This window comes from Lepidochelys kempii, chromosome 4, assembly GCF_965140285.1.
Source record: "Lepidochelys kempii isolate rLepKem1 chromosome 4, rLepKem1.hap1, whole genome shotgun sequence".
NCBI lineage: Eukaryota > Metazoa > Chordata > Testudines > Cheloniidae > Lepidochelys > Lepidochelys kempii.
Window position 1 is genome coordinate 114949356 of NC_136383.1, and position 23852 is coordinate 114973207.

The 23852-nt window shown below is 39.6% G+C and overlaps 1 protein-coding gene across 3 annotated transcripts in view; it reads left to right on the forward strand.

The window, feature by feature from the left end:
• Window positions 1–23852, forward strand: part of SLC2A9 (solute carrier family 2 member 9) — a 207451-nt gene that overhangs the window by 107543 nt on the left and 76056 nt on the right. For all 3 annotated transcript variants that reach the window (XM_073342503.1, XM_073342505.2, XM_073342506.2), the window contains 2 exons: window positions 6785–6960; window positions 12239–12349. In XM_073342503.1, the coding sequence (XP_073198604.1) occupies window positions 6785–6960; window positions 12239–12349 (287 nt within the window). The remainder of the gene's footprint in view (window positions 1–6784; window positions 6961–12238; window positions 12350–23852) is intronic.

Genomic DNA, 23852 nt, shown 5'->3' on the forward strand with positions numbered 1-23852 from the left:
CAAGGTCCAGCTGCGTCCCCACCCAGCCTTCCTTCCTTTCACATGAGCCAGGACATATTTCTGCCTGTGTTCTGTTCCAAGCCACACAAGACTGCTGAGGAGAGGCATTTGCATGCGCTGGATGTGCAGAGGGCCTTGGCTTTTTACTTGAATCGTACCAAGCCTTTCCGTAAATTGACCCAGCTCTTTATTGCTACGGTGGATAGGATGAGGGGCCTTCTGATTTCTTTGCAGAGGATTTCCAGTTGGATCACCTCTTGCATAAAGACCTGTTACGAGCTAGCAAAGGTCCCTCCGCTGCTGATCGTCAAGGCCCATTTGACTAAAGCACAGGCATCTTTGGTGGCCTTCCTGGCACACATCCTGATCCAGGACATCTGTAGAGCTGTGAAGTAGTCCTCAGTCCACACGTTCATGTCTCATTACACCATCACTCAGCAGGCCAGAGATGATCCTGCATTTGGCAGAGCTGTATTACAATCTGCGGAGCCGTGAACTCCTACCCGCCTCCACGGGAACTGCTGGGAGTAACCGAATGTGGAATGGGCATGAGCAAGCACTCTTAAGAAGAAAAGACAGTGACCTTTTCCGTAACTAGTGTTCTTCACGACCATTCCACGACCCGCCTTCCTTCCGCACTGTCGGAGTTTCCGACAAGAAGGAACTAAGGGTTGGGGGAGCCAGTGGCGCCCCTTATAGTGTGCAATGCGGGCGCCACTCCCGAGGGCTAGATTAGGAGCTCTGTTTTAACCACGTTTAGCTTGAGGTGACAACTAAACATCCACAAGGAGATAACACCTTTCATCTTTACTTGTATTTCATTTTAGGCACTCTAAATTTATATTCACAGAAAATAGATACTGTAATGGCTGCTATTTAGTGTTGTGTGGAAAATTCATTATGAAACCCATATACCATACCACCCTGTTTTGCAAACCTTTCCTGCGTCTATTTTCAAGGAAATTAGGCTAGGGTTATGGTTCTGTGTGTGCACCATGGGAAACTGGAGACAAAACCAGGTAAAGGTCGAACCACAAATGATAAGAGAAAATTCAGTACAAGAACTATGACCCTGATCCTGCAAGGAGTTTCATGCAGGCACAGCTCCCGTGTGTGTGAGAGGAGTACACAATGAGTTGGCTGCCTTAGCTTTTAACTTCAGTTATATTTAATAAATCAAAATAGGAAGTCCCAGATTTATTCTTAAACTTTGCCACAGTTTGCTTATAAATGTACTAACAGCCCCCTATGCCCTCAGTAAATGTTTCATCTCTTGCTCCTATTTTAATAGGTATATAGTTACCAAGGCACATCCAAATTATCCTTTTTGGCTACTAGCTACCCTAATAAAGTCAGTGTTGTGTGCAAATACTAATTTTCACTTTGCCAAATATTTTGCTGCAAAGCCGAAATGGTAACAAGGTTCACGTAACTGGGAGAGGAAATAACTTTACATTCCATATTCAAAGGTCTGTGAAATTGGATAAACTTCTGTGGAACATGATGTACAATCAAAGCTCTTAGTGAGGAAAGAATGAGACATCTGGTATGTCTGCTACTGCATGGAAAAGAAAGCTAATGTTATCCAAAATGAATTTAATATTAATAATTTGCATCTATGTGGCACCTTTAGTCCAAGGTACACATACTGTTTTATAAACATTTAATGAGTTGTACCTAGCCATACCCTTGGGAAGCAGACCATTATACGGGTGTTTCCTTTTGAGGACCTGAGTATTGTAATCACCACTACTATCTCTATTTACCACTTCCCCCTCGTGTCTCCTTCGTGTATTTCTCTTTCAAGCCTCTTGGCACTTTCTCCCACACAGCTCCTGTGTTTGTAATATTGTTCCCAATATGCAACACAACAACACTTTCCTCCTTTAAGTTCCTTCTCAAAATTCACCTCTTTCTTTGATCTCTACAGCAATGATTCTTGCCCCTTCACAGTCTTCGAATGTTACAGCCAAGATTATCAAAAGCAATTAGCAATGTTTGAGTGCCTAGCATAAACTGGTCTGATGATTGGAGGCAGGGTGCTCAGCATCACTGCAAGCATATCTGTGCCACTCTAACCCTTGCCTCTACTAAAGTTCTGATGGTAGTCCATTGTGTGCAGATAGAAACCTTGGCTAGGACTGCCAACAGAACTGTACATTTGTGATGATGGGCTTTGTGGTATGTGCACCTGGAGACTAACAACTAGGTTAAGACACCAACTCGTTTCTTCACTGATCTGAGATGAATTTGAGCTAGTGGTTTAGAGTTGAAAGTTTCCATGTCCTATTACCAATCATTATGATTCTAGCATTTGAGTGTAAAGTATCTGGCACATAGTTGCCCGAGAGAAATAAAAGACCAGGGGGAAAGAAGTCTAAGAGATGCCAGAGGAATAAGTCCTGAGTCATTATGGCACAACAGGAAAGAAGTGAAAATAAAGCTTTCTTATAAAGATAAAAAGCCAGCCAGCCACAGATGGAAAAGTAAGTGTTCCAGGTTGGGTAAAAGTGAAACAAATCATTTCTTTTTGCCAGGACAAAAATTGCTATTGCATGCAATTCCAACAACTCAAATTAAAAAATTTAAGTTAATAAAATTAGACATAACTGACTGAAAAGCCCCATTACTGCACACTGGCCATCTCCCGGCCAGTGCAGGATTTATTTCCTTCAGTTTATTATCTTTGTACTTTGCTGAGTTTAAATGATACGAGTGTCTGAGCTTTCTACCACTTTTCCAGGCATATTCTTCCTTAGTCAAGCAGGCTTGAAAAATCCTAACAAATAATGTTATTAACGTATAAAATTATATTTCTGACATTATTGGAATTGGGGGGTTGGAGGAAATTTCAGGATAAGTGTTGAGTAACACAAAATCTTGTTAAATCTGCTGGAAAGGATACAGCATTGTACAAGTGTGCTCTATACTATGCATTAATGTAGGGAAATAGTGGTTTGTTGGCATTCATTGATTTACTGGTGTTTCACGTATTTGTGATGTTTTGCTGTTGACAGTTACATCTCTATTCTGAACTGCAGGGAGGGAAAGGAAAATGCTTTTTTTTCCTACCTTGTGCTCGATTAATCATTTTCTGTATTAACAATTTTTGACTTCCTCCTCTGGTTAGAAATATACCAAACCCCCTGTGCAGAGTGGACAGATTGCTTCCTTTTTACTTGACTGCACCTGTATTTTGACTGCATGCCCTACAGGGATGTTGAGAGTTCTGAGAACAGGAAAAATGAAGAAAATTGTTCACTGACCTGATTTACACCAATAAAAAAATAAAACAGATGCATTAAAAATATGTGAAGCTCTTTAATGTTGTACTTCTAATTACCTTCCTTATGTGGTGTTCTTCAATATTACCATCCTTAACAATAAAGAATATAATATGGAGATAGGTAGGTAGGTCGGTCATTAAATATACTAATACCTAGATTTACTTCTACTTTTACAGTTTATACCAAGTTCTACATACATTACAATAATTTAAACAAGAATTACTTACATCATTTAAAAAGTATAATTCAATGAATTATAATTTGTCCATGAGAAAAGGACACTTCCTTGGCCCCAACCACAAAACAATTAAGATTTGTTTATTAACCTACCTCTGCTCAAAAGACCTGCATAATTAGATGAATCTAAGCAGTGTGCCAGAAGGTTTAAAAAATAGCCTTGTCTGTGTTGCACCAAAGGGAAAACTGTGAGTTGTGGAAGAAAAAGCCCTTTAGGTATAATGCTCTGCTAGCAGCCCCCTTTCTTCCGAATGAAGTGGGATCCTGTACGGATGCCTCTCTTGGTCAGGGATGGTAGAATGGAGCATTGAGAGATGAGGTCTCTTGAGAATGCAGCTCTCAAAGTAGTTAGGTTGCTATAGGTTAAAGCTAATGACCCAAGATTTTCAAAAGTGACTACTGTTTTTGTTTGCCTCTGTTTTGGGTGCCCAGCTTGACTCACCATATTTTCAGGAGGTGATCAGCAACCAGCCCTGAAAATTAGACTCTTTAAAGGGTCTGTCTACACTTCAATTAAAGACCCACAGTTGGTCCATGTTAGCTGACTCAGGCTTCTGGGGCTCAGCCATGGGGCTGTGTAGATGTTCAGGCTCGAGCTGGATTCCAGGCTCTGGGATCCTGCGCTGGGAGAAGGTCCCAGAGCCCAGACTCCACCCTGAGCCAGAATGTCCACACCACAGCCTCACAGCTTATGACCCACAAGCCCACATCAGTTGACACAGGCCATCTGCTGGTGTTTAGTTGAATGTAGACAGGCCCTAAGAGGTCTCAAGTTGGGCATGAAAAAAATGGAGGTGTCCAAAATTGCTAGACAGTTCTGAAGATTTTGGCTAGGTCCTTTTTAATTCCACTGAGAACTGAACTGGTAGCTAACGCAGGTCCTGGAACATTGATATTATGGGGTTTTTGTTTGATTTGGGTGATGTTCTTAATAACATTAAAATTCCACAGTATGGCCTATTTCTTTGCTAGACAATGCTACAGTCCAGGAATTTTAGACCTTAAATGGAATGTGGGCGTTTCAATCGTCGTGACTCAGTGTATCTGTCTTTATTAGATATCCAAGTCCTTGGTACGGTCTAAAAGAGTGGCGTGCACATTATGCCTCTGTAGATAATACTTTGCAAAGCTGTGAATAATGTGAATAAGCCAAAAGTCCGCTTTTTTCTTTCTCAGGAAAATCAAAGCAACGCTATCATTTTCCTTCCTAATAAAATAATAATAACTGCTATTATTTCCTTAAAAGGAGGAATTTTAAGTGGCCTGCTGAGTAAATAATTGTTTTTGAGACTTGCTTCCTACAGTGTTCAGAACAGCCTGGTTACAGGAGCCTTTATAATGCAATTGATTCTCTGTAGCAGAAATAATTCCAAGGTGTCAAACATTTAAATATATGTTATGAAGCCAACCCCCAGGACATGTTCTTGGAGATTTTAATAAAAATATCAGCAATTTATAGCACACCCATAGGACGACTTCAAAATTAAGGGTTCTTTGAAAAGTGACTAATGCTTCTGGAAATGTTTTGTGCATGAATGCAGTAGAAAGCTCTTATTGTTCACAGTGAAAAGTTAATGCAGTAAATCCTCACACATTGTTATTGCATCAAGGTGGTTTAGGTTTTTTGTTTTTTGGCTGATGCATGTTAATGAGGTATAAACAGTGACATAAGGAAAGTGGTGTGAATTAGATTCCCAGTTTTCTATGTATGGGAACTGGGAAAATACTAACTGCTTTGGGTAATTCTTTCCAACCATTTAATACACCAAGGAGTTGAATCCTTGGCTGTAATCTGTCTACATAAAGAAGTTGTTTATTGTTTTAGGAAGGGTAAAATCTTTCAGCCCCAAATGTATGTTCTTTCTTGGCTTATAATAATTGCACCTTTCTGCTTTTTCTCATTACTTTTCAGTCTGTTTCATCTTCAGAAACAAAGTCTCTTGATCTCATTGCTACTTGCATTTGTTAGGTGGGATTTTCACCCATTTGCTTGGTCTAACACCGCTCTTTTTAAAGTCCATGGTAAAACTCCCATTAACCTTTATGGAACTGAGTTAGGCTAGTGCTTTGGAAAATCCCTCCTTTCTTCTGGATATTGTGGTGATAGGTGCTAGAGAGATACCATAGGTACATTGGATGCATAGATCTGTTACAATCAATGTTAAATAGTTCTGTGTGAATTCCAGACTTCCTCCTAAGTTTTTTCTCTTCTTTAATGTAAAGAATCTGTATTGTATTGTAACATAAACAGAGAGAAGGGGAGGAGGGAGAATGTATTGGCACACAAATACAGATGCTATGTAACTAAAAGCGTTTATATGCTGTACATAAAATGACCTCTTATTTATTTTAATTTAAATAAATGTTCATTTAATTCAGACATTAAGGCTCTTTCCTGTGAAATCAGGGGGCAATTGCCTCTAGTGCCTCCACTGATCAAAATTGCTGCGCTATCACAGAGCTGGAGAGGTGGGATTTTCAGGTCACTAAAGTTCCAAATCATTTGGGACTCGATGGGAGCGAGATGAGTCTCTTAAAAGGTTACCTTCTTGAGGCAAGGACCCTGTCATCTTATTTATCAGTCAAGCTCCATGTAAGTCTTTGTAGCTGTAGGTGAAATTAATTCTCCCTTCCTATATATCTTTGCCTCCACAACTGTTTCTTTTTAAATCACATCTTTAAATGTCCCACTTCTCCCTTTCCTATGCATTGTAATGTAGTTTTCCCCTCTGCTTTTGGTCTTCCGACTAAAACCTTGCCTATGCTACCAAAAATTGCCATTCTGATGATGAGTGTCAACAGGTGCTCAACTGGTTGGCTACATGGGTAGTCAGGACCAAATGAGGTGTTCAGCACCACTTGTGAAATCCTGGTTAAAATTTCCTTCAGTTTACATCCTCCATTGTCTTTTGTATTGTTTTGACTTGGTAAAGTATTTTGGAGATAGAATTTGTATGAAAGACGCAAAATAAAAGAAAGTGACTGATCTTGCAAGATGCTGAATGGCCTTGACGGCCATTGCCTTTGGCTGGAGTCGAGCAAGCTCAGCAGCTTGCAGGACTGGGCCCCAAAATTGCATTCCATTGTAGTGATGGTGGTAAGCTAGGCCACGCTCAATAAAAAGGGAGCCAAATAGCTACACTAAAGAGGTGAAAAACATTGTGTGTTTTTAAATGTATTCAACTTTTGCGAAACTCACCTGTTTTTTAAAATAAAGCATATTAGGTTTCTTACTAAGGTATCCGATTGTCCATTTGCAGCATTCCAGACCTTCCTTGGGAAAGATGATGTGTCTCATGAATTAGAAGAGAGTGAAGCACAGAGAAATGTTAAATTAGAGTCTGTCCTTCAACTTCTGAGAAACCGCTCTGTACACTGGCAGATCATTACTGTGATCATCACCATGGCCTGCTACCAGCTCTGTGGGCTAAATGCTGTAAGTATTCCTTTTCAGTATCCAGCCTGCTAATGGGTCACATCTTTTGTTAATCAGTATTTATATGTTCTCATACTTGACTATTTTCATAATTTATCATTTCTCTGCTATTCCTCGTGATGGTGTCCCTAACCTCTGTTTGCCAGAAGCTGGAAATGGATGACAGGGGTGGATCACTTGAAGATTACCTGTTCTGTTCATTCCCTCTGGCACACCTGACATTGTGTATGCATTGTTCTCTCTCTCTCACACACTTTCCCCGCTCCTTCCCCCTTCTCCCCCCTCATTCATAGTGGCAATTCACAGTCATTCACAATCACAATTTTTGGGTTTGGTTCAACCCGACCCAATTTTTTTTTAACTGCCAGTGAACTGAAAAATCAGTTATTTGCCCAGCTCTAATTGGGGTCTCCTGGGGGTAACATTTTCACAAGTGACTTAGGCATTTAGAGGCCTAAGTCCCTTTGATTTTCAGTAAGACTCATGCTCTTAGGAGCATAAGTCCCAGTTTGCAAAAGTGAGCCTTTAAGGGTCTATCTACACTACAGCTGGGAGCAAGGCACCTGCCCAGATAGATAGACTCATATTAGCAGGACTCATGCTAGAGTGCAAAAAATAGTGGTTTGGCTCTTGCAGCCCTGGCATAGGCTCAGGATAGCCACCTGAGCTAGGATTCAAGGGGCAGGATGGGCATGTGCACAAATGCCTTGTCCAAGCCTCCCTTAGTGCTGCAACGTCAACGTTGCTGTATTTAGCACGGTAGTGCAAGTCTGTCTACCCAGACTGGGAGGCTCACTCCTAGCTGCAGTGTGGACATACCTTAAAAGTCATGTAGGCACTTTTGAAAATGTTACCTAAAGTGATTTGTCTAAGATCGTACTGCAGAATAATGAATTGGAAATGTAACCCAGGTAACAGAAAAACTTTTCAACACATACGAGAAAGAAGTCTAAAAGATTTTCTTCAATTTTTAGGATACACTAGAAAAAACCTAGCACAGTAGATATTGTTTTCTTCTAACTGCAAGATTTCAGTGCTGATGACAGGGTTTTTTGTTCCTTGTTGTGGATATTTTGAGATGAAATGAAATGGAATTATCTTGTCACGCATTCTTTGTTACAGTTTATCAACTCAATTTATAAATGAAATAAATGACACCTACAGTAAGTAACACAGACTAATAAAGTTATGTGCTTGCATTGTTTAAAAAATCCCATAGATATATTTTCAGGGATATAAGGAGAAATGTGTGACTTTTGGCATATTTGAAAGACCAAAATTGACCAGCTCCAATGAAATATGACATGCTTTAAGAGCAAAATACCATATCTTTCCTGGTGGGGTATAATTTTTTTAAAACTATTGTACATATTCCAAAACTAATGCAGCATTTATTTTAGGTAGGCACATTTTGAAATCAAGCTCCATATAGAAATATCAATTGACAGTGCCCTGTAATTGTAGGAATTAGGTATTTTTATCTCATTTTTTCTTTTGTTTCTTTTTCCATATAATTCTGCCAATTATGTAAAATTTGTTACACAAGTTGAGTTTTGAATTAAGATTTGAAACTGATTTTCTAGTTAAATTATTATTATTGTAAAACCTTCTGAGATGCCTGCAAGAAAGCTGCTGTGTAATAGAAATTGGCTAAAGTACATACTGAATCACTGTTTCACTTTTCTTTGTTATGCCACTAAGAACTTAAGACATTCTAAGAAGAGGGTAAGGTACCTGGACATACCTGCTGCTGCTTTTCTTTGGTTGATGTCAATTTTATAGCCCTCTCTACTCTTTTCCTGCAAAATCAAATCATAGCTAAATTCAGCTCTTTGATATATTTACTGGGCTCCCATTGAGGTAAATGGAAATCATGCACATGTTCAATGACAGTGTTGCCCCAGCTGTTTTTTTTAACTTAATTACACTATTTGCATCAATCATATTTCACAGTAACTTATCCAGTATGTTCATTTCTCACTTGGGAAATATGTCTCCTTGAATTCCTTATTTAAGACTAAATTCAGGAAGGTATTTAAGCACAGTCCTAAATTTAAGTGGATGCATACTTCCATCGATTACTTAAAGTTAGGAATATGGTTAAATACTTTGCTAAATCAGGACCGTGCTTCTGTACATGTGCATACCTGAGCTTTGAATTCTTCACCAGTATAAACATCCACTGTAATCTTGAAAACGTAATCAGAGACTTAGTTTGAGGAATGCTAAGCATTTCTGAAAAAATCTCTTGGTACACAGAAAGTGTCCTCACACTTAGGCATATGTTGGAATCCTGTTATCTTGTGGAAATTGCCATTTTAATGTCTATTGGAATCTACAGATTATTCATCATATAGGAGGGCACAAAGAACAAGCAGGTTCTTTCTTCCCTATAGGATCTAAAAGTAGAACAGTGCAAGTATATGATGTCTTGCATGGTGTATACTGTTTTCTCAGATTGGGCCTGATCCAAACCCCACCGAAGCCAGTGCAAATAACTCCAGTTGATTTCAGTGGATTTTGGATTAGGCCCCCAGTCGGGACAGTGGGACTGAGAGAGAAAGATGCTACTGTCCTTTGGGCAGGAAAATAAGATTGTGCGCTTGCAGGCACCCACCCTCTCCTGGTGCAGGTTTCTTGAGATAACGTTGTTTTAATTTTGAGAGAGAATTAAAAAATAAGTATAGCCTTTTGTTTCTCAACCATGCAACCATTATTCTTACAGACTTGACATAACTTCCATAGGAATCCCACTGAAACCAGTGGGACTATGTGGCAATCAGGATTTGGCCCATGAGCAAGTATTTTGCCTACTCAGTCGCAAGCACTCAATAAATCCATTCTCACACAGACACAGTATTTTAAGTGGATTAACATTTTTCTCTGATTTCAACTGGGAGTTCTTTACAATGTGAAAATCCTTCATAATATTAAACTCTAAGATCCAGCTGGCCTGTGGTGGCCTACTAGCCAGGCAGGGCTTGCCATATGTCTTGCCCAGATGGGTGTGTCAGAAAAAAGATTGGACTGATCCTTCCACATTTATCCAAGAGCTTCAGATCATTCCCACGGGAGATTACCAAGTGGCTGCCTTCTGTAATTGTCCAGCTGGTATCTTGAGGAGTATATCTAGCAATTATTTCCTTCTAAGGCTTTATCTTGTAATAAAAAATCTCACCATTTAATTCCACCAAGTACATTATTTTCTAGATGCACCAGAAACTATAATGAAGACATTGATGATCATACTACTAGATGTAATTATGGTGAATCATTAAACAATCAATCACAGTATTCAAAAGAAAGCTGTATTAGTTCTACTGGTTAATAAAAAGTTGTATATGATAAATCTATATACCATGGACAAGGAATTAACTTCAAAATATAAATTAATAATAAAGTATCTCAGCCCTAAAGTACACATAAAACTAAATGAAATGAATATAATTTCTCATCACTGGTGAATTTGATCTGTTCCTTTTCTCTCCTGCTTCATATTTAATATAATTAATTTAAAACTGCTTAACATACACCATGTGCAACTTAAGATAGAATTTTGAGGGATAAAAAGTTTCTGATAGACAATCAACAAAGATTAATTTTATTTTGTAAATTATGTTTAAGGGCAAAGATGCTGAAATATTTTATCCAGATTACTAAAATAAATCATTGGCACTGGTTATTCTTCTCTCAAACAGTTATTCCTTGGCATGTGAATTGCACAGGGACATGAATGCTCCCTTTGCTTTTTGTTTCTGCCATGTCTAGTTGAGCTGAACCATTTTTTAATAGAATCATATTGTCCACGGGTCAGAATTGGGTGAACAAGATGGTAATACTCTTCTAAGCTCCACCCACACAAGGCACCAAGTCAGAATGTGGTGTCACATACTCTCTGGGCTGCTTGAGTTCAGACACCCTCACTAGGATCCCTTAAGACCCAGGTGCTTTGGTGGACTTCTCAGGCTTGACTTCCCCTCAGTGAGGTTCATATGCCCCACTGGGCTTATTAAACTTAGCTTCCCTTTGAAGAGGCTTTGGTCGTCTGCTGGCATCTTGTTTGGAGTGGGAGGATTGTCAATCTCTCCCAAGCCCATTCACTCAACATGCCAAGATGTTGTTTATGGCTTTCATTTTCAATATGGCAGGTGACGGGCTTTATTTTAGAGACTTCACATCCTTCTAGCAATCCGTTATTTTTCTCCTTCTCTGGTAATCAAAGACATCCCTTCTCTCTGTCCGCCAGATGTTTCTGCTTTACGGTTGCATCACATTGCATGTTTTGGCATCTGATTTTCTTTGTCTCATTTCCTTCTGTCCAAGAATCTCAGATTTCAAATAAATGTTTACAGTTTTCACTTCTCTGAACAGTAGCTGATGCTTTGGTATTGCCCAGACACATTATTTTAAAGCACAAGCACATTACATGGTGTACGACCGTCTAGGTAGAAAGCAGTCCTTACTAACTGTAGAAAATACAAATCAGCTTCATCCAGCCCTTCCCAAAAATCTATTGGCCTGTAGAGGTTTTAGAATGTGCCATGTTTCTGTGCTGTCATTTACTTGCCAAGGGCCATATTCATCAAGATACTGAATGCCTTTGATTGACTTGTGGGCCACTTGCGGGCACTCAGTGTAACCCACTGGTGAATGTGTGTTAAAGTCCCACTCTGTGCCAGTCCATAGGGGAGATGAGTTGATACAGCCCCGAACTAGAGAGGCCAAGTTGTAGTAGCTCAGGCTTGTAGTTCTGGGGGTCCTCCAGTTCAGTGTGCAAAGTGTTGGCCAAGATGTCAGCCATCACATCAGTACCTTGCTGGGTTGGGCCCTAGATATTCTGTACTGCCGTGCATCTTGTGTAGCCATTTGCACTTGTGCAGAGTGGGTGTAAGATACTAGTTTAGTGACTTGGTTGTGTTTTACTCCCCCTTTTCAGTCTATTATGCACAGGTGTAAATATTACAGGTCACCTCACAAGGCGTAAGGCAGTACAGAATTAGACCCAATATTGTATTTCAGCTTTTATAATTTGCCTTTTAGGTTTTATCCATTTTTTGCTCAAAGTTCTTGATTTGTGAGTGAAGAAACAAAAAATTATACATCGATCATGTGCCCCAATTTAAGATTTATAGTCACTTCAACACTTTCAGGCAGCTCGTCGTGCAATATTATTTGGGTTTTTTTTAAATCTTCTATTTATATATTCAAATTAAATGTTCAAGTCCTCTTTTTCAAACTATGACAGCTAATGAAGCATTTATTTTGTATTTTAATATAGATCTGGTACTACACAAACAGCATCTTCAGGGAAGCTGGGATAAGTCCTAAACTGATCCCTTATGTTACCTTGAGCACCAGCACTGTTGAGATTTTGTCTGCTGTTTCTTCCGTAAGTTGAGTGATAAATTGGATATGTGTACATTTGATGATAAATAACCCCCTTAAAATTACTTATTTAATATTATGTTACTGATGTATTATTTTTTTATTCATGTTTAAAAACTTTATCAGCAGTCATATATTGATGATTAAGTTCAACAGCTTGAAAATACCTGTTGAGTCCAATTCTAGACCTACTTTCCATGACTCTGTAGGGTGTATATACCCCAGAATGACATTTAAACTATATAGCAACAGCTTTAGTATCAAATTTATCCAGATAGTGAGTTGTGAAACTGCTCCATGTAAATGAACAGAAAGAAGAGCATGGAGAAGTTTATCCTCAAGATCCCAATTCAGGGTTGGGCTAGGTAAAAAAGGTAAGTCATTTTGGACTTCAGAAAGCCGTCAAAAAGTGGTGATGTGACAATTATTCCATAGTGATTAATGAGTATCAAGCAAAATTTTTCACCTTGCATGGCGTACGTGTAAATGTTTGTTTATACACCAGCTGTTCATTTTACACAGTGATGGGAAGATAAGCAAAACAACCACAATCATGTGGAGGATCCAAAGTTCCATGTTTTCACTTCTGGCCCCTTCAGTGGTAGCGAATACAAAGCTCTTTAGCACCAGAATCTATAATGTGCCGTGAATGTATACTGAATTCAAATGCTAAAAATCCCCATAAACTTTTGATGGAGAAGTAGTAGCCACATACATTTTCATTACTCCCCACCCTCACCAGCAAACTTGATTAGACAACATGATACGCTATTGTGACAAAATAAAACCGAAGGAACTTTCAGTAGTTGAATAAATTGCTCACTGTTAGTGTAAGCTTATTTTTGTTTGCACTGTTATAATTAAAACATTTAAATGTTTTTGGAATGTGACATTGCAAATCAACAGATTAACTGCAAAGGTAAATTTCATACTTTTTAATTAAAGCTTTATCTGCATATATTCTAATACTATTAAAACAATATTACATAATCATGTTGGGATTTAAAGCATTTTTAAATGTTAGAGAAACAATCTTGGCAAAAAAACCATCCTAGTAGGATAACAAGTGTTTTGTGGCCCCTTAAATGTTATACTAAAATCAAGCTATCAACATTATTTCCATATTGTACGGGACATAAGGAGATCTTAAATGTCACAAAGGCCTTCTCCTGATCTTTGTACCTTTCCACACATCTATATTTAGATTTGTGATGATCTCAGTTTAGATACATAGCCACACTTTTAAATAAATGGGACATTATTTTAATATTTCTTTGTTTAAGATAAACACAAAAAATGATTTGGCAGATATTTTTATATGGGGAGGATGCTGACCTTTTGTTTTCTGGCACTGAAAATTACACGGAGAAGGTTTGATGATATAAAAGCCATTCTATAAAGAGGGTCTGTTGTCTTTTCAGTGGGTTCCATACAGTCAATTTTTAGGGCATGTTCAGAATACATTCTTATATCTAACAAGAAATGTCTAAGTTAGTTCCCGGTATCTGTGATTTCTTCAGTAAGTTTCTCATGCCCACAAGGTTATTTTTAATTCCCTTCTTTTATATGCAGTCTGCTTGCTGTGCCTCTGGAAATACTGATGTATGGAAATCTCTAACTTTTCAAACATGCTCTTATGAGATACACTGAAACATTGCTTTATAGACTTAGTTTTATTTCAAGAATCCTCTGGCACATTTTATTGTTCCTGTTCCAAGGGACACCAACTTGAATTTTACATTGCCATTTGAAAATGTTATACCTTCTCTTGTTCCAAGTAACTCCTAAGCCTATTATAGTTGGAAGAGATTGAAGGGGGTATGTTTTTCTTTTCTTTTCTTTTTCCCCAAGTTTGTTTCTTTTATGCATTTGCCAGCATTTTATGTATGTTCAGTTTCACTGTTTTGTTGATGGCAAACTGCACCACTCTCCTGCACTGCTCTGGGTGGGAGTTCATAAGCACACTCTTTCACAGGAATCTGCAATTAGGTGTTTACAAATAGCAACAAAATGAAACTGAAACCAGGTCACCATCAGGAATAGAACCCACCGCACAGGTCCCTACCAAGTGAGTTAATGAATTACAGTACCTCCATTGTCAGATAGCAACAGTAGACTTTTATCCTCTTTGCGGACTAGTCATTAAAAGATCCATGATGCAATTAGACAGTAGGTTATACAGGCAGCACGCTGTTGTATAAAAAGACAGCAGAGCATTTGGTAGTAGTGCTTTGGGTCTACCCAACAGACGGGAGAGAAGAAAAACCATAATATATATTTTTTGATAAAGAATCTAAAAAACATTCAATTCACAATATATCCTTAATACAGGAACATAAAATTCAAATAGAAAGTGTCCCTTTAAGTTACCTTCTGGGAATAATAGCCCAGTAATAATAGGTTGATGTGATCCTTGAGGAAAAACAAACATACAATGATTATAATTAAGGCTAAGATTTTGTCATGGATATTTTTAGTAAAAGTTACGGACATAGAATCATAGAATATCAGGGTTGGAAGGGACCCCAGAAGGTCATCTAGTCCAACCCCCTGCTTGAAGCAGGACCAATTCCCAGTTAAATCATCCCAGCCAGGGCTTTGTCAAGCCTGACCTTAAAAACCTCTAAGGAAGGAGATTCTACCACCTCCCTAGGTAACGCATTCCAGTGTTTCACCACCCTCTTAGTGAAAAAGTTTTTCCTAATATCCAATCTAAACCTCCCCCCCCCTGCAACTTGAGACCATTACTCCTTGTTCTGTCATCTGCTACCATTGAGAACAGTCTAGAGTCATCCTCTTTGGAACCCCCTTTCAGGTAGTTGAAAGCAGCTATCAAATCCCCCCTCATTCTTCTCTTCTGCAGGCTAAACAATCCCAGCTCTCTCAGCCTCTCCTCATAAGTCATGTGTTCTAGACCCCTAATAATTTTTGTTGCCCTTCGCTGGACTCTCTCCAATTTATCCACATCCTTCTTGTAGTGTGAGGCCCAAAACTGGACACAGTACTCCAGATGAGGCCTCACCAATGTCGAATAGAGGGGAACGATCACGTCCCTCGATCTGCTCGCTATGCCCCTACTTATACATCCCAAAATGCCATTGGCCTTCTTGGCAACAAGGGCACACTGCTGACTCATATCCAGCTTCTCATCCACTGTCACCCCTAGGTCCTTTTCCGCAGAACTGCTGCCTAGCCATTCGGCCCCTAGTCTGTAGCAGTGCATTGGGTTCTTCCATCCTAAGTGCAGGACCCTGCACTTATCCTTATTGAACCTCATCAGATTTCTTTTGGCCCAATCCTCCAATTTGTCTAGGTCCTTCTGTATCCTATCCCTCCCCTCCAGCGTATCTACCACTCCTCCCAGTTTAGTATCATCCGCAAATTTGCTGAGAGTGCAATCTATACCATCCTCCAGATCATTTATGAAGATATTGAACAAAACCGGCCCCAGGACCGACCCTTGGGGCACTCCACTTGACACCAGCTGCCAACTAGACATGGAGCCATTGATCACTACCCGTTGAGCCCGACAATCTAGCCAGCTTTCTACCCACCTTATAGTGCATTCATCCAGCCCATACTTCCTTAACTTGCTGACAAGAATACAAGACCGTGTCAAAAGCTTTGCTAAAGTCAAGAAACAATACATCCACTGCTTTCCCTTCATCCACAGAACCAGTAATCTCATCATAGAAGGCGATTAGATTAGTCAGGCATGACCTTCCCTTGGTGAATCCATGCTGGCTTTTCCTGATCACTTTCCTCTCATGTAAGTGCTTCAGGATTGATTCTTTGAGGACCTGCTCCATGATTTTTCCAGGGACTGAGGTGAGGCTGACTGGCCTGTAGTTCCCAGGATCCTCCTTCTTCCCTTTTTTAAAGATTGGCACTACATTAGCCTTTTTCCAGTCATCCGGGACTTCCCCCGTTCGCCACGAGTTTTCAAAGATAATGGCCAATGGCTCTGCAATCACAGCCGCCAATTCCTTCAGCACTCTCGGATGCAACTCGTCCGGCCCCATGGACTTGTGCACGTCCAGCTTTTCTAAATAGTCCCTAACCACCTCTATCTCCACAAAGGGCTGGCCATCTCTTCCCCATTTTGTGATGCCCAGCGCAGCAGTCTGGGAGCTGACCTTGTTAGTGAAGACAGAGGCAAAAAAAGCATTGAGTACATTAGCTTTTTCCACATCCTTTGTCACGAGGTTGCCTCCTTCATTCTGTAAGGGGCCCACACTTTCCTTGGCTTTCTTCTTGTTGCCAACATACCTGAAGAAACCCTTCTTGTTACTCTTGACATCTCTTGCTAGCTGCAGCTCCAGGTGCGATTTGGCCCTCCTGATATCATTCCTACATGCCCGAGCAATATTTTTATACTCTTCCCTGGTCATATGTCCAACCTTCCACTTCTTGTAAGCTCCTTTTTTATGTTTAAGATCCGCTAGGATTTCACCATTAAGCCAAGCTGGTCGCCTGCCATATTTACTATTCTTTCGACTCATCGGGATGGTTTGTCCCTGTAACCTCAACAGGGATTCCTTGAAATACAGCCAGCTCTCCTGGACTCCTTTCCCCTTCATGTTAGTCCCCTAGGGGATCCTGGCCATCCGTTCCCTGAGGGAGTCGAAGTCTGCTTTCCTGAAGTCCAGGGTCCGTATCCTGCTGCTTACCTTTTTTCCCTGCGTCAGGATCCTGAATTCAACCAACTCATGGTCACTGCCTCCCAGATTCCCATCCACTTTTGCTTCCCCCACTAATTCTACCCGGTTTGTGAGCATGGTCATGGGCAATAAAGAAAACTTCACTGGAGCCCATGACCTGTTCCTGACTTTTGCTAAAAAATATCCATGATAAAATTGGAAGGGACTGGGAGCTCTGAGGCCCTCACCACCCATGGGGGCTCAGAGATCCAGGGTCCCTCTGCTCCTTCCCCTCCCCCCCGTGGCAGAGGGGAGCTGCAGGGTCCCCCTCCCCATAGTTTGCCGCCACCACCGCAGTGGGGAGCTGCGGGGGTCCCCCTGCCCTGCTGCAGTGGCCAGGGAGCTGCAGGGGTCCCTCTGTCACTGCCAAAGTGGGGAGCAGCCAGGGGCTGCAGGGGTCCCTCTGCCCTGCTGCCACAGTGGGGAGCTGTAGGGTACCCGCCCTGCCAGTAGTGGCGGGGACCTGCGGGGTACCCCCACTGCCCCTGGCTGCTGGCAGCTTGCGGGCCCACTGCCTAAGGTGGCAGGGGTATCTTGCAGCTCCCTGCCGCTGTGGGAGGCGGCAGGATCCTGCAGCTCCCAACCGCGGGGCTGAACTCACGGAGGTCTTTGTAAGTCACAGATTCCATGACTCTCCGTGATCTCCGGGATAAAATCGTAACTCTAATTATAGTATTAATTTGCCCCTTTATAGCACTGTCTCTTCAAAGCATTTTCAAATATTATCTCATTAATACATAGCCATTACATTAATATATTTGCTTGCTTGCTATTAGCAAGCTTTAATTATAGCCCTGTTACTCTTTCTGTAGAGTAGAAATCCCAATGGTCACATAAACAAACAAGAACTTGAAAATTGAAATGCAGATATTGTTGCAAATACCACTGTTCCCAGGCTCATGCCCAGACTGAAACTCCTGTCTAGAATGTCTGTAGATTTTTTCATGAATCATACCATTGTGTGCTCCAGCACTTATGATCCCACTAGTTCAGTGGGCACATGCTGTATCAGTATTTGAATGAAAGACCAGAGGAACATTTAAATGCTGCGGGAAGTGGTCTCAGTGATTCAATATAGTAGATGACACACTTCTTCTCAGCCATTGCTCAATCAGTGTCCGAGTACAGGGTTTTATGGAGGACTGTGCTGCTGACGTTACTGCTTTTTTTTTTTTTAAGAGAGATGTAGAGAAACAGTGGTTTTAGCCATGCGTGCTCATTAAATATCCCATAGTATTTTTAATAAAGTAATAGGGGTGATAACTCAAGACTTCTGGTCGCATACAAACTCTGGTTGCCATGTTTTCCCTATCTAAATGTCCCTTACATTTTCAGTCGGGTAGGGAGTCTTCACTTGATGAACTATTAATTATCTATCAATTCAAAGATCCAGTTGTGCAATACATGCTTGCATTAGTAACTTCATTTACATGAGCGGTCCAGCTGAATTCAGTTTGTTTGTGAAGCACTTTGGAAATCTTTGGAATGAAAGATACTGTGAAATCTAAGTAGCTTTTTTACAATTATTATTTTTTTACTAGTAAATACAGACTGTAATGAGAAAATACCCTTTGCCAGTATTACTGTTTTTTTAAAAATTTACAGCAGTTCGCTAAAAATATTCTCTATTGCCTTTTTCCCCCCATAGAGTGCTTATAAAAAGATTTACAGCCTTTTAAAACAGCATTTTCCCCTTAATAAAATTAACCATGGAACAAAAAACTGTTAATTTTATCCAAGAGCAATGTTTATGCAGAACATCATCTATCATTTTATCCAGCTATAAATAATTGCCCATGCGAGCAAACATTTGGTTTTCTAAATTGACTGCCATGCTAATTTGTTTAGACCGCATAACATTTCAATAGCATGAATTTTTAGATGATTAAATTTTTAATGTGTTTCACTTAAACCTATGAAAGGTCTCCCAAATATGTGTGGTAAGTGGTAGCCAAAGAATACTCAATGATTTATTCAGTGTGTAAAGCACTTTATTCTTCTGGTCATAAAGAATGATTCACTAATTAATCTGTATTCATGAGCTCATCTTCATTTTGCAGTTTTTGAATGCAACTGTCTGTGATCCTTATGAAGCAAATTTGTGAGCTGAAAGATACTTAGACTAGTGTCACACCACATACAAATGTAAAATCTAGTAATGCTATAGTAGTGGAAAATAGCTACTGTCCCAGAAAATTTTCAAGAGCATTAGACATTCTTTTATGTGTATGTGTGTGTGTAGTGGTTGTCTTCTACTACATGGGGAATCTGGACTCAATAATGTAGGGCCAAATTATGATCACCAAACTCACCCTTAGTAGTACCTTAATCCACATGTATATTGAGGTCAATGTGACTATTTCTGGATTAAGATACTACTCAATGTGAATGAGGGTAGTCTGGGCTGTGAGAAGCACTGAAATCTACCACAAAGAACCAACCAGTTCAAGTTCTAGTTTAACTAAGGCTCTGTCTAGAGTGGCACTTTCGTCGCTAAAACTTTTGTCACTCAGGGGTATGAAAAAACACCCCCCTGAAGGATAAAACTTTTAGCAGCAAAAACCGCTGGTGTGGACTGCGCTTCATCGGTAGGAGTGTGCTCCCATCAATGAAGCTACTTCTCCTCGCTGGAGGTAGTTTTATTTTGTCGCCGGGAGAGCTCTCTCCCAGCGCTGAAGTGCAACCACACAGTGCCCCTTACAACGGCACAGCTGCAGCAACACAGCCGCACGGTTGTAAGGTGTGCAGTGTAGACAGAACCTAGGAAAGTAATCTGGTGCAAGGCAAAACCCAGCATTTCCTCCAGCCACCTCATCACCAAAAGGGGTCACTTGCCAAAACTATAGTTTAATGGGATGAGAGGAAGGGGGTACTATAATAATACTTAGCTCTTACGCAGTGTTTTTCATCTGCAGATCTCACGGGAGAGAAGCAGCATTATCCCAGTTTCTCAGATGGTGAAACTGAGACAAAGAGAGGTTAAACAACTTCCCCCAGGCCACACGGTCCGTCAGTATCAGAGCCAGGAATAGAATTCAGGTCTCCAGAGTCTTCCTTGAATCATCCTCCATTTACCATTAGAAATAGTTCTTATATTCAGGGTCAGAAAGTCAGAGAGAGGTCCCCAAAACCTGAAAGATAGAGCAGCTGAAACAGATGGGGGCTTCAGCATGCCTAAAAGATATCCAAAAAAGGGAATCCAATGGACCTCCTTCAGGAGGTGTTCCCTTACTGAGGGCCTTTTGATTGATCAGGCTGAACCTATAGACCAATGCCATCAGTTGCTGACAGTCCCCTGAATGAAGGAAATGCTCAACAGGTTGTTCTATGAGGGCATAAGAAGGTACCCACCCAAGTTGATGCAAGAGCCAAGCAGGACATATATTTATTAAAGTGTGATGTGCCCAAACTGGGTGCCTCAGGCTAAACTTCTAAATCCATATTTAGGTACCTGATTCTTTTTCTTTTTGCAACAGCATGGTTCATGTTCTAGGAGAAATGACTGTGCTGTGAATAAAGGGGCTACAAGTAAAACTATAAATCCACCTCTCTGGATTGTCTATTACTCTTTTCTTGGATGCAAGTGACTGTACCCTGAATGATGAATAGACATGAGATTTGATGATCTACTTAATCCTACTGCTTAAGATGGAAATAGCACAGAAGTGGCAAGTCACGTTAATCACATGAGTCTGAGTCTAAAGAGAAGCTCTTATTCAGGACAGGTTTCAGAGTAACAGCCGTGTTAGTCTGTATTTGCAAAAAGAAAAGGAGTACTTGTGGCACCTTAGAGACTAACCAATTTATTTGAGCATAAGCTTTCGTGAGCTACAGCTCACTTCATCGGATGCGCATCCGATGAAGTGAGCTGTAGGTCACGAAAGCTTATGCTCAAATAAATTGGTTAGTCTCTAAGGTGCCACAAGTACTCCTTTTCTTTATTCAGGACAGAGTCAGTCAGAAGCCTGTCAGGAGAAAAAAGTAATATAAATAATAATTATAATATTGAAAAGTAGTAGAGCATATTTAATAGCAGGTCTTAAGATATTAAGAGAGTAAAATTGGGAGTTTTTCTTAACAAAACTTGAGGGTTGGGGAAAATTTGAAATGAAGTATTCAGGAACCTACCGTAAGAACTACAGAATTGGGACCTGTTAGCAATTCCACTTCCTTATATAATCATTTTCACCACATAAACATGCCCAGAATTTTTGAATATGCTCTGATTTCATTATGTTAACACCAGTTTCTGCAGTTGACTCAAGTGGAAGCGATTGGCGATTGGTTTTTTAACACTGTATTTATTCAAAGGAGTTGTCAGTCAAAAGGTAGTTGTGTGTGATCTGTTGATAGAGAACATAGTTCCTTTGTTGACTGGTGATATATGAAGTTGTATTGCTACCTGAGAAAAGTTACATCAGTGTAATTTTACGGTTGCATTATTAATTGCACAGAAGTCAAGAACTTCAGAGTTATGTTAATCACAGAAACCACCACAACTCTTCCTTCCCGGGTGTGTGCTCATGATCTCACAACGAAGTGCTATATTTTGTACTATTTGGCAGGTAGCACAATCCAGAGTAATAGAAAGCAGCTGCACTTTTTCTGTAACCATAGGTGAACACGTGTATTTCCTTTTATGCCATATACAGTGGCTTAAGGTACAAAAAGATTTCTACCAGTTTTTACTGGTTTGAGAAATATTCCTATTACGGTTAAATGGTGAATGCAGAACCATAAATGCTTTAAAACTGATAGAAACATTTTTCACACTGAGTAACAAAAACATCTAAGTGGGTTTTGCTAATTAACAACTTTTGAGCAAGTTATCTGTCAAAAGAGGGGCTTATAATCAAAGTCTGTATGTTATCTTAACTGTAGCATTCTTTACCAATGAAACATGTAATAACTCATTACAAGCTCAATAACATATGACTTTCTTTTTATTTATTTGTTGAGACCTTTTCTCTTTAGCTTTCTATTTAATTTCAGTGGAGCATTGGGATCAATAAGACAAGGGGAATGGGAAATTCAGGAAGTATTACCATTCTATAAATAGAAATAATAACAAATATGTAATGTGAAAAAACATGGTAAACCATATACCTGACTGTGAAAAGAATGCTTTGGTATAGTTGTGTTTTGCTTCCTTTCCATTGTTCCCCCCCCCGCACCCCCACTGAAAACCAATAAATAGTAGGAAAGAGTCAAATGATTTCTTAGTTAAGAGAATATTAAACTTTTATACAAGATGTAAGGCTTTGGTGGCACTCCCAATCTGCTTGTAGTGCTGTAGGTATGTGCAAACACACACACATACACAAAATGGTCTAAACTTTCCCCCCTTCCTGGGGTTTGCTGTATTATTAAGGTAACAGCCATAAATTTCAACCTGATCTTGGCTGTTTCTCAGATTGCTCCTTGTATGAAATCTTTGCTCATACCCCTAGTTTCCTTTGTGTCACAATGACATTCATACCCTTTCTCTACTTCAGTACAAAAACACAATGTTGTGTAACACAGAAGATGTCCCATTCACAACCACCACCAACTCTATATGGAAAATTAAGGAATCCAGTTATGTCAAATGCATTGCAAAGCATCCAATCACCAACAACTTGTAGAAAGCGCAGTCTTCATCCAGCTCTATTCAACGTTTCTCATCTCTCACAACCATAAACAAATGTCCTACCAGAACAAGGTTATCCATATGCATAAGTGTTTTCAAGACTGGCTCTTTACTGGTAGTTGAGGGCTCACAACATCTCACAAAAGTGTTCAGCACCTTATATATCCAAGTCTCAGCCACTGAAACTATCGGAAGTTTTTAGAACGGTCAAATTTTATTTAGAGTGGCTTATTAGATTCAAAAGGGGACAAAAGTTTAAAACATAGCATGAAATTGTAACTTGTCATTCATATGTCATTATAGTCCTATTTTTATATATATGTGTGTGTGTGTGTATATGTATGTGTATATATATATATATATATATATAAAATTTGAATCCTTAGGTGATGCCCAAACCAGTTTCTTTTGCTATTTAAAATAATAAAAACCTCTTCATTTTGTTATTTAAAATAACTAGAACAATCCAAAGTGAAAGTAAAATGAATGAAAATAGTGCTGGAATCCAAAATAACTTGCACTGTAGGCATGACTTCTGAAGCATGACCATATCCAAGCACAATCCACAGCTGAAACTACAGTAGCATGACATTTATTTAACTTGAAAATAAAAATACACCTCTAGGATTGACATATATGGCAGGAGAAGTATTTGTAAATGCTTTCAAGGAAAAAGAGGTATAGAAAATCTGAAGCTAGTTTTTAATTGTCTTTGTGTCTTATTTTGCACCAGTTTCCATTGTGGTTTATAGATGACCACCTTATGCCGAGGGACAAACTCTGTGCATGGTTTGTATGACAGTTTAACAGAAGAATCCTACAGGAATTCTGTTTTGAAAGATAACACTGTTCTCACTCTTACAAATGAATAACACGTCTTTTCGCTTGCACCATAAACCACTTAATTAATTAATTAATTATAACATTCTCTCTATTTCTGTTAATGACTTACTTCCTACAAGTTCATCTGGGTTCTAGTTTTAAGGCAATAATGATTTACATTTAGGTTTATTGTGATGAACTGCAAAGCTGAAATGAAAACTGAGCCCTGGTCTACTCTGAAAAGTTTGTACTGGTATAGCTGTGTAGTTAGGGGTGTGATTTTTTTTTTTTGCCAACATAACTGTGCTGCTGAAAGCCCTAGTGTAGAGGTAGTTATGCTGGTATAACTGTGCTTT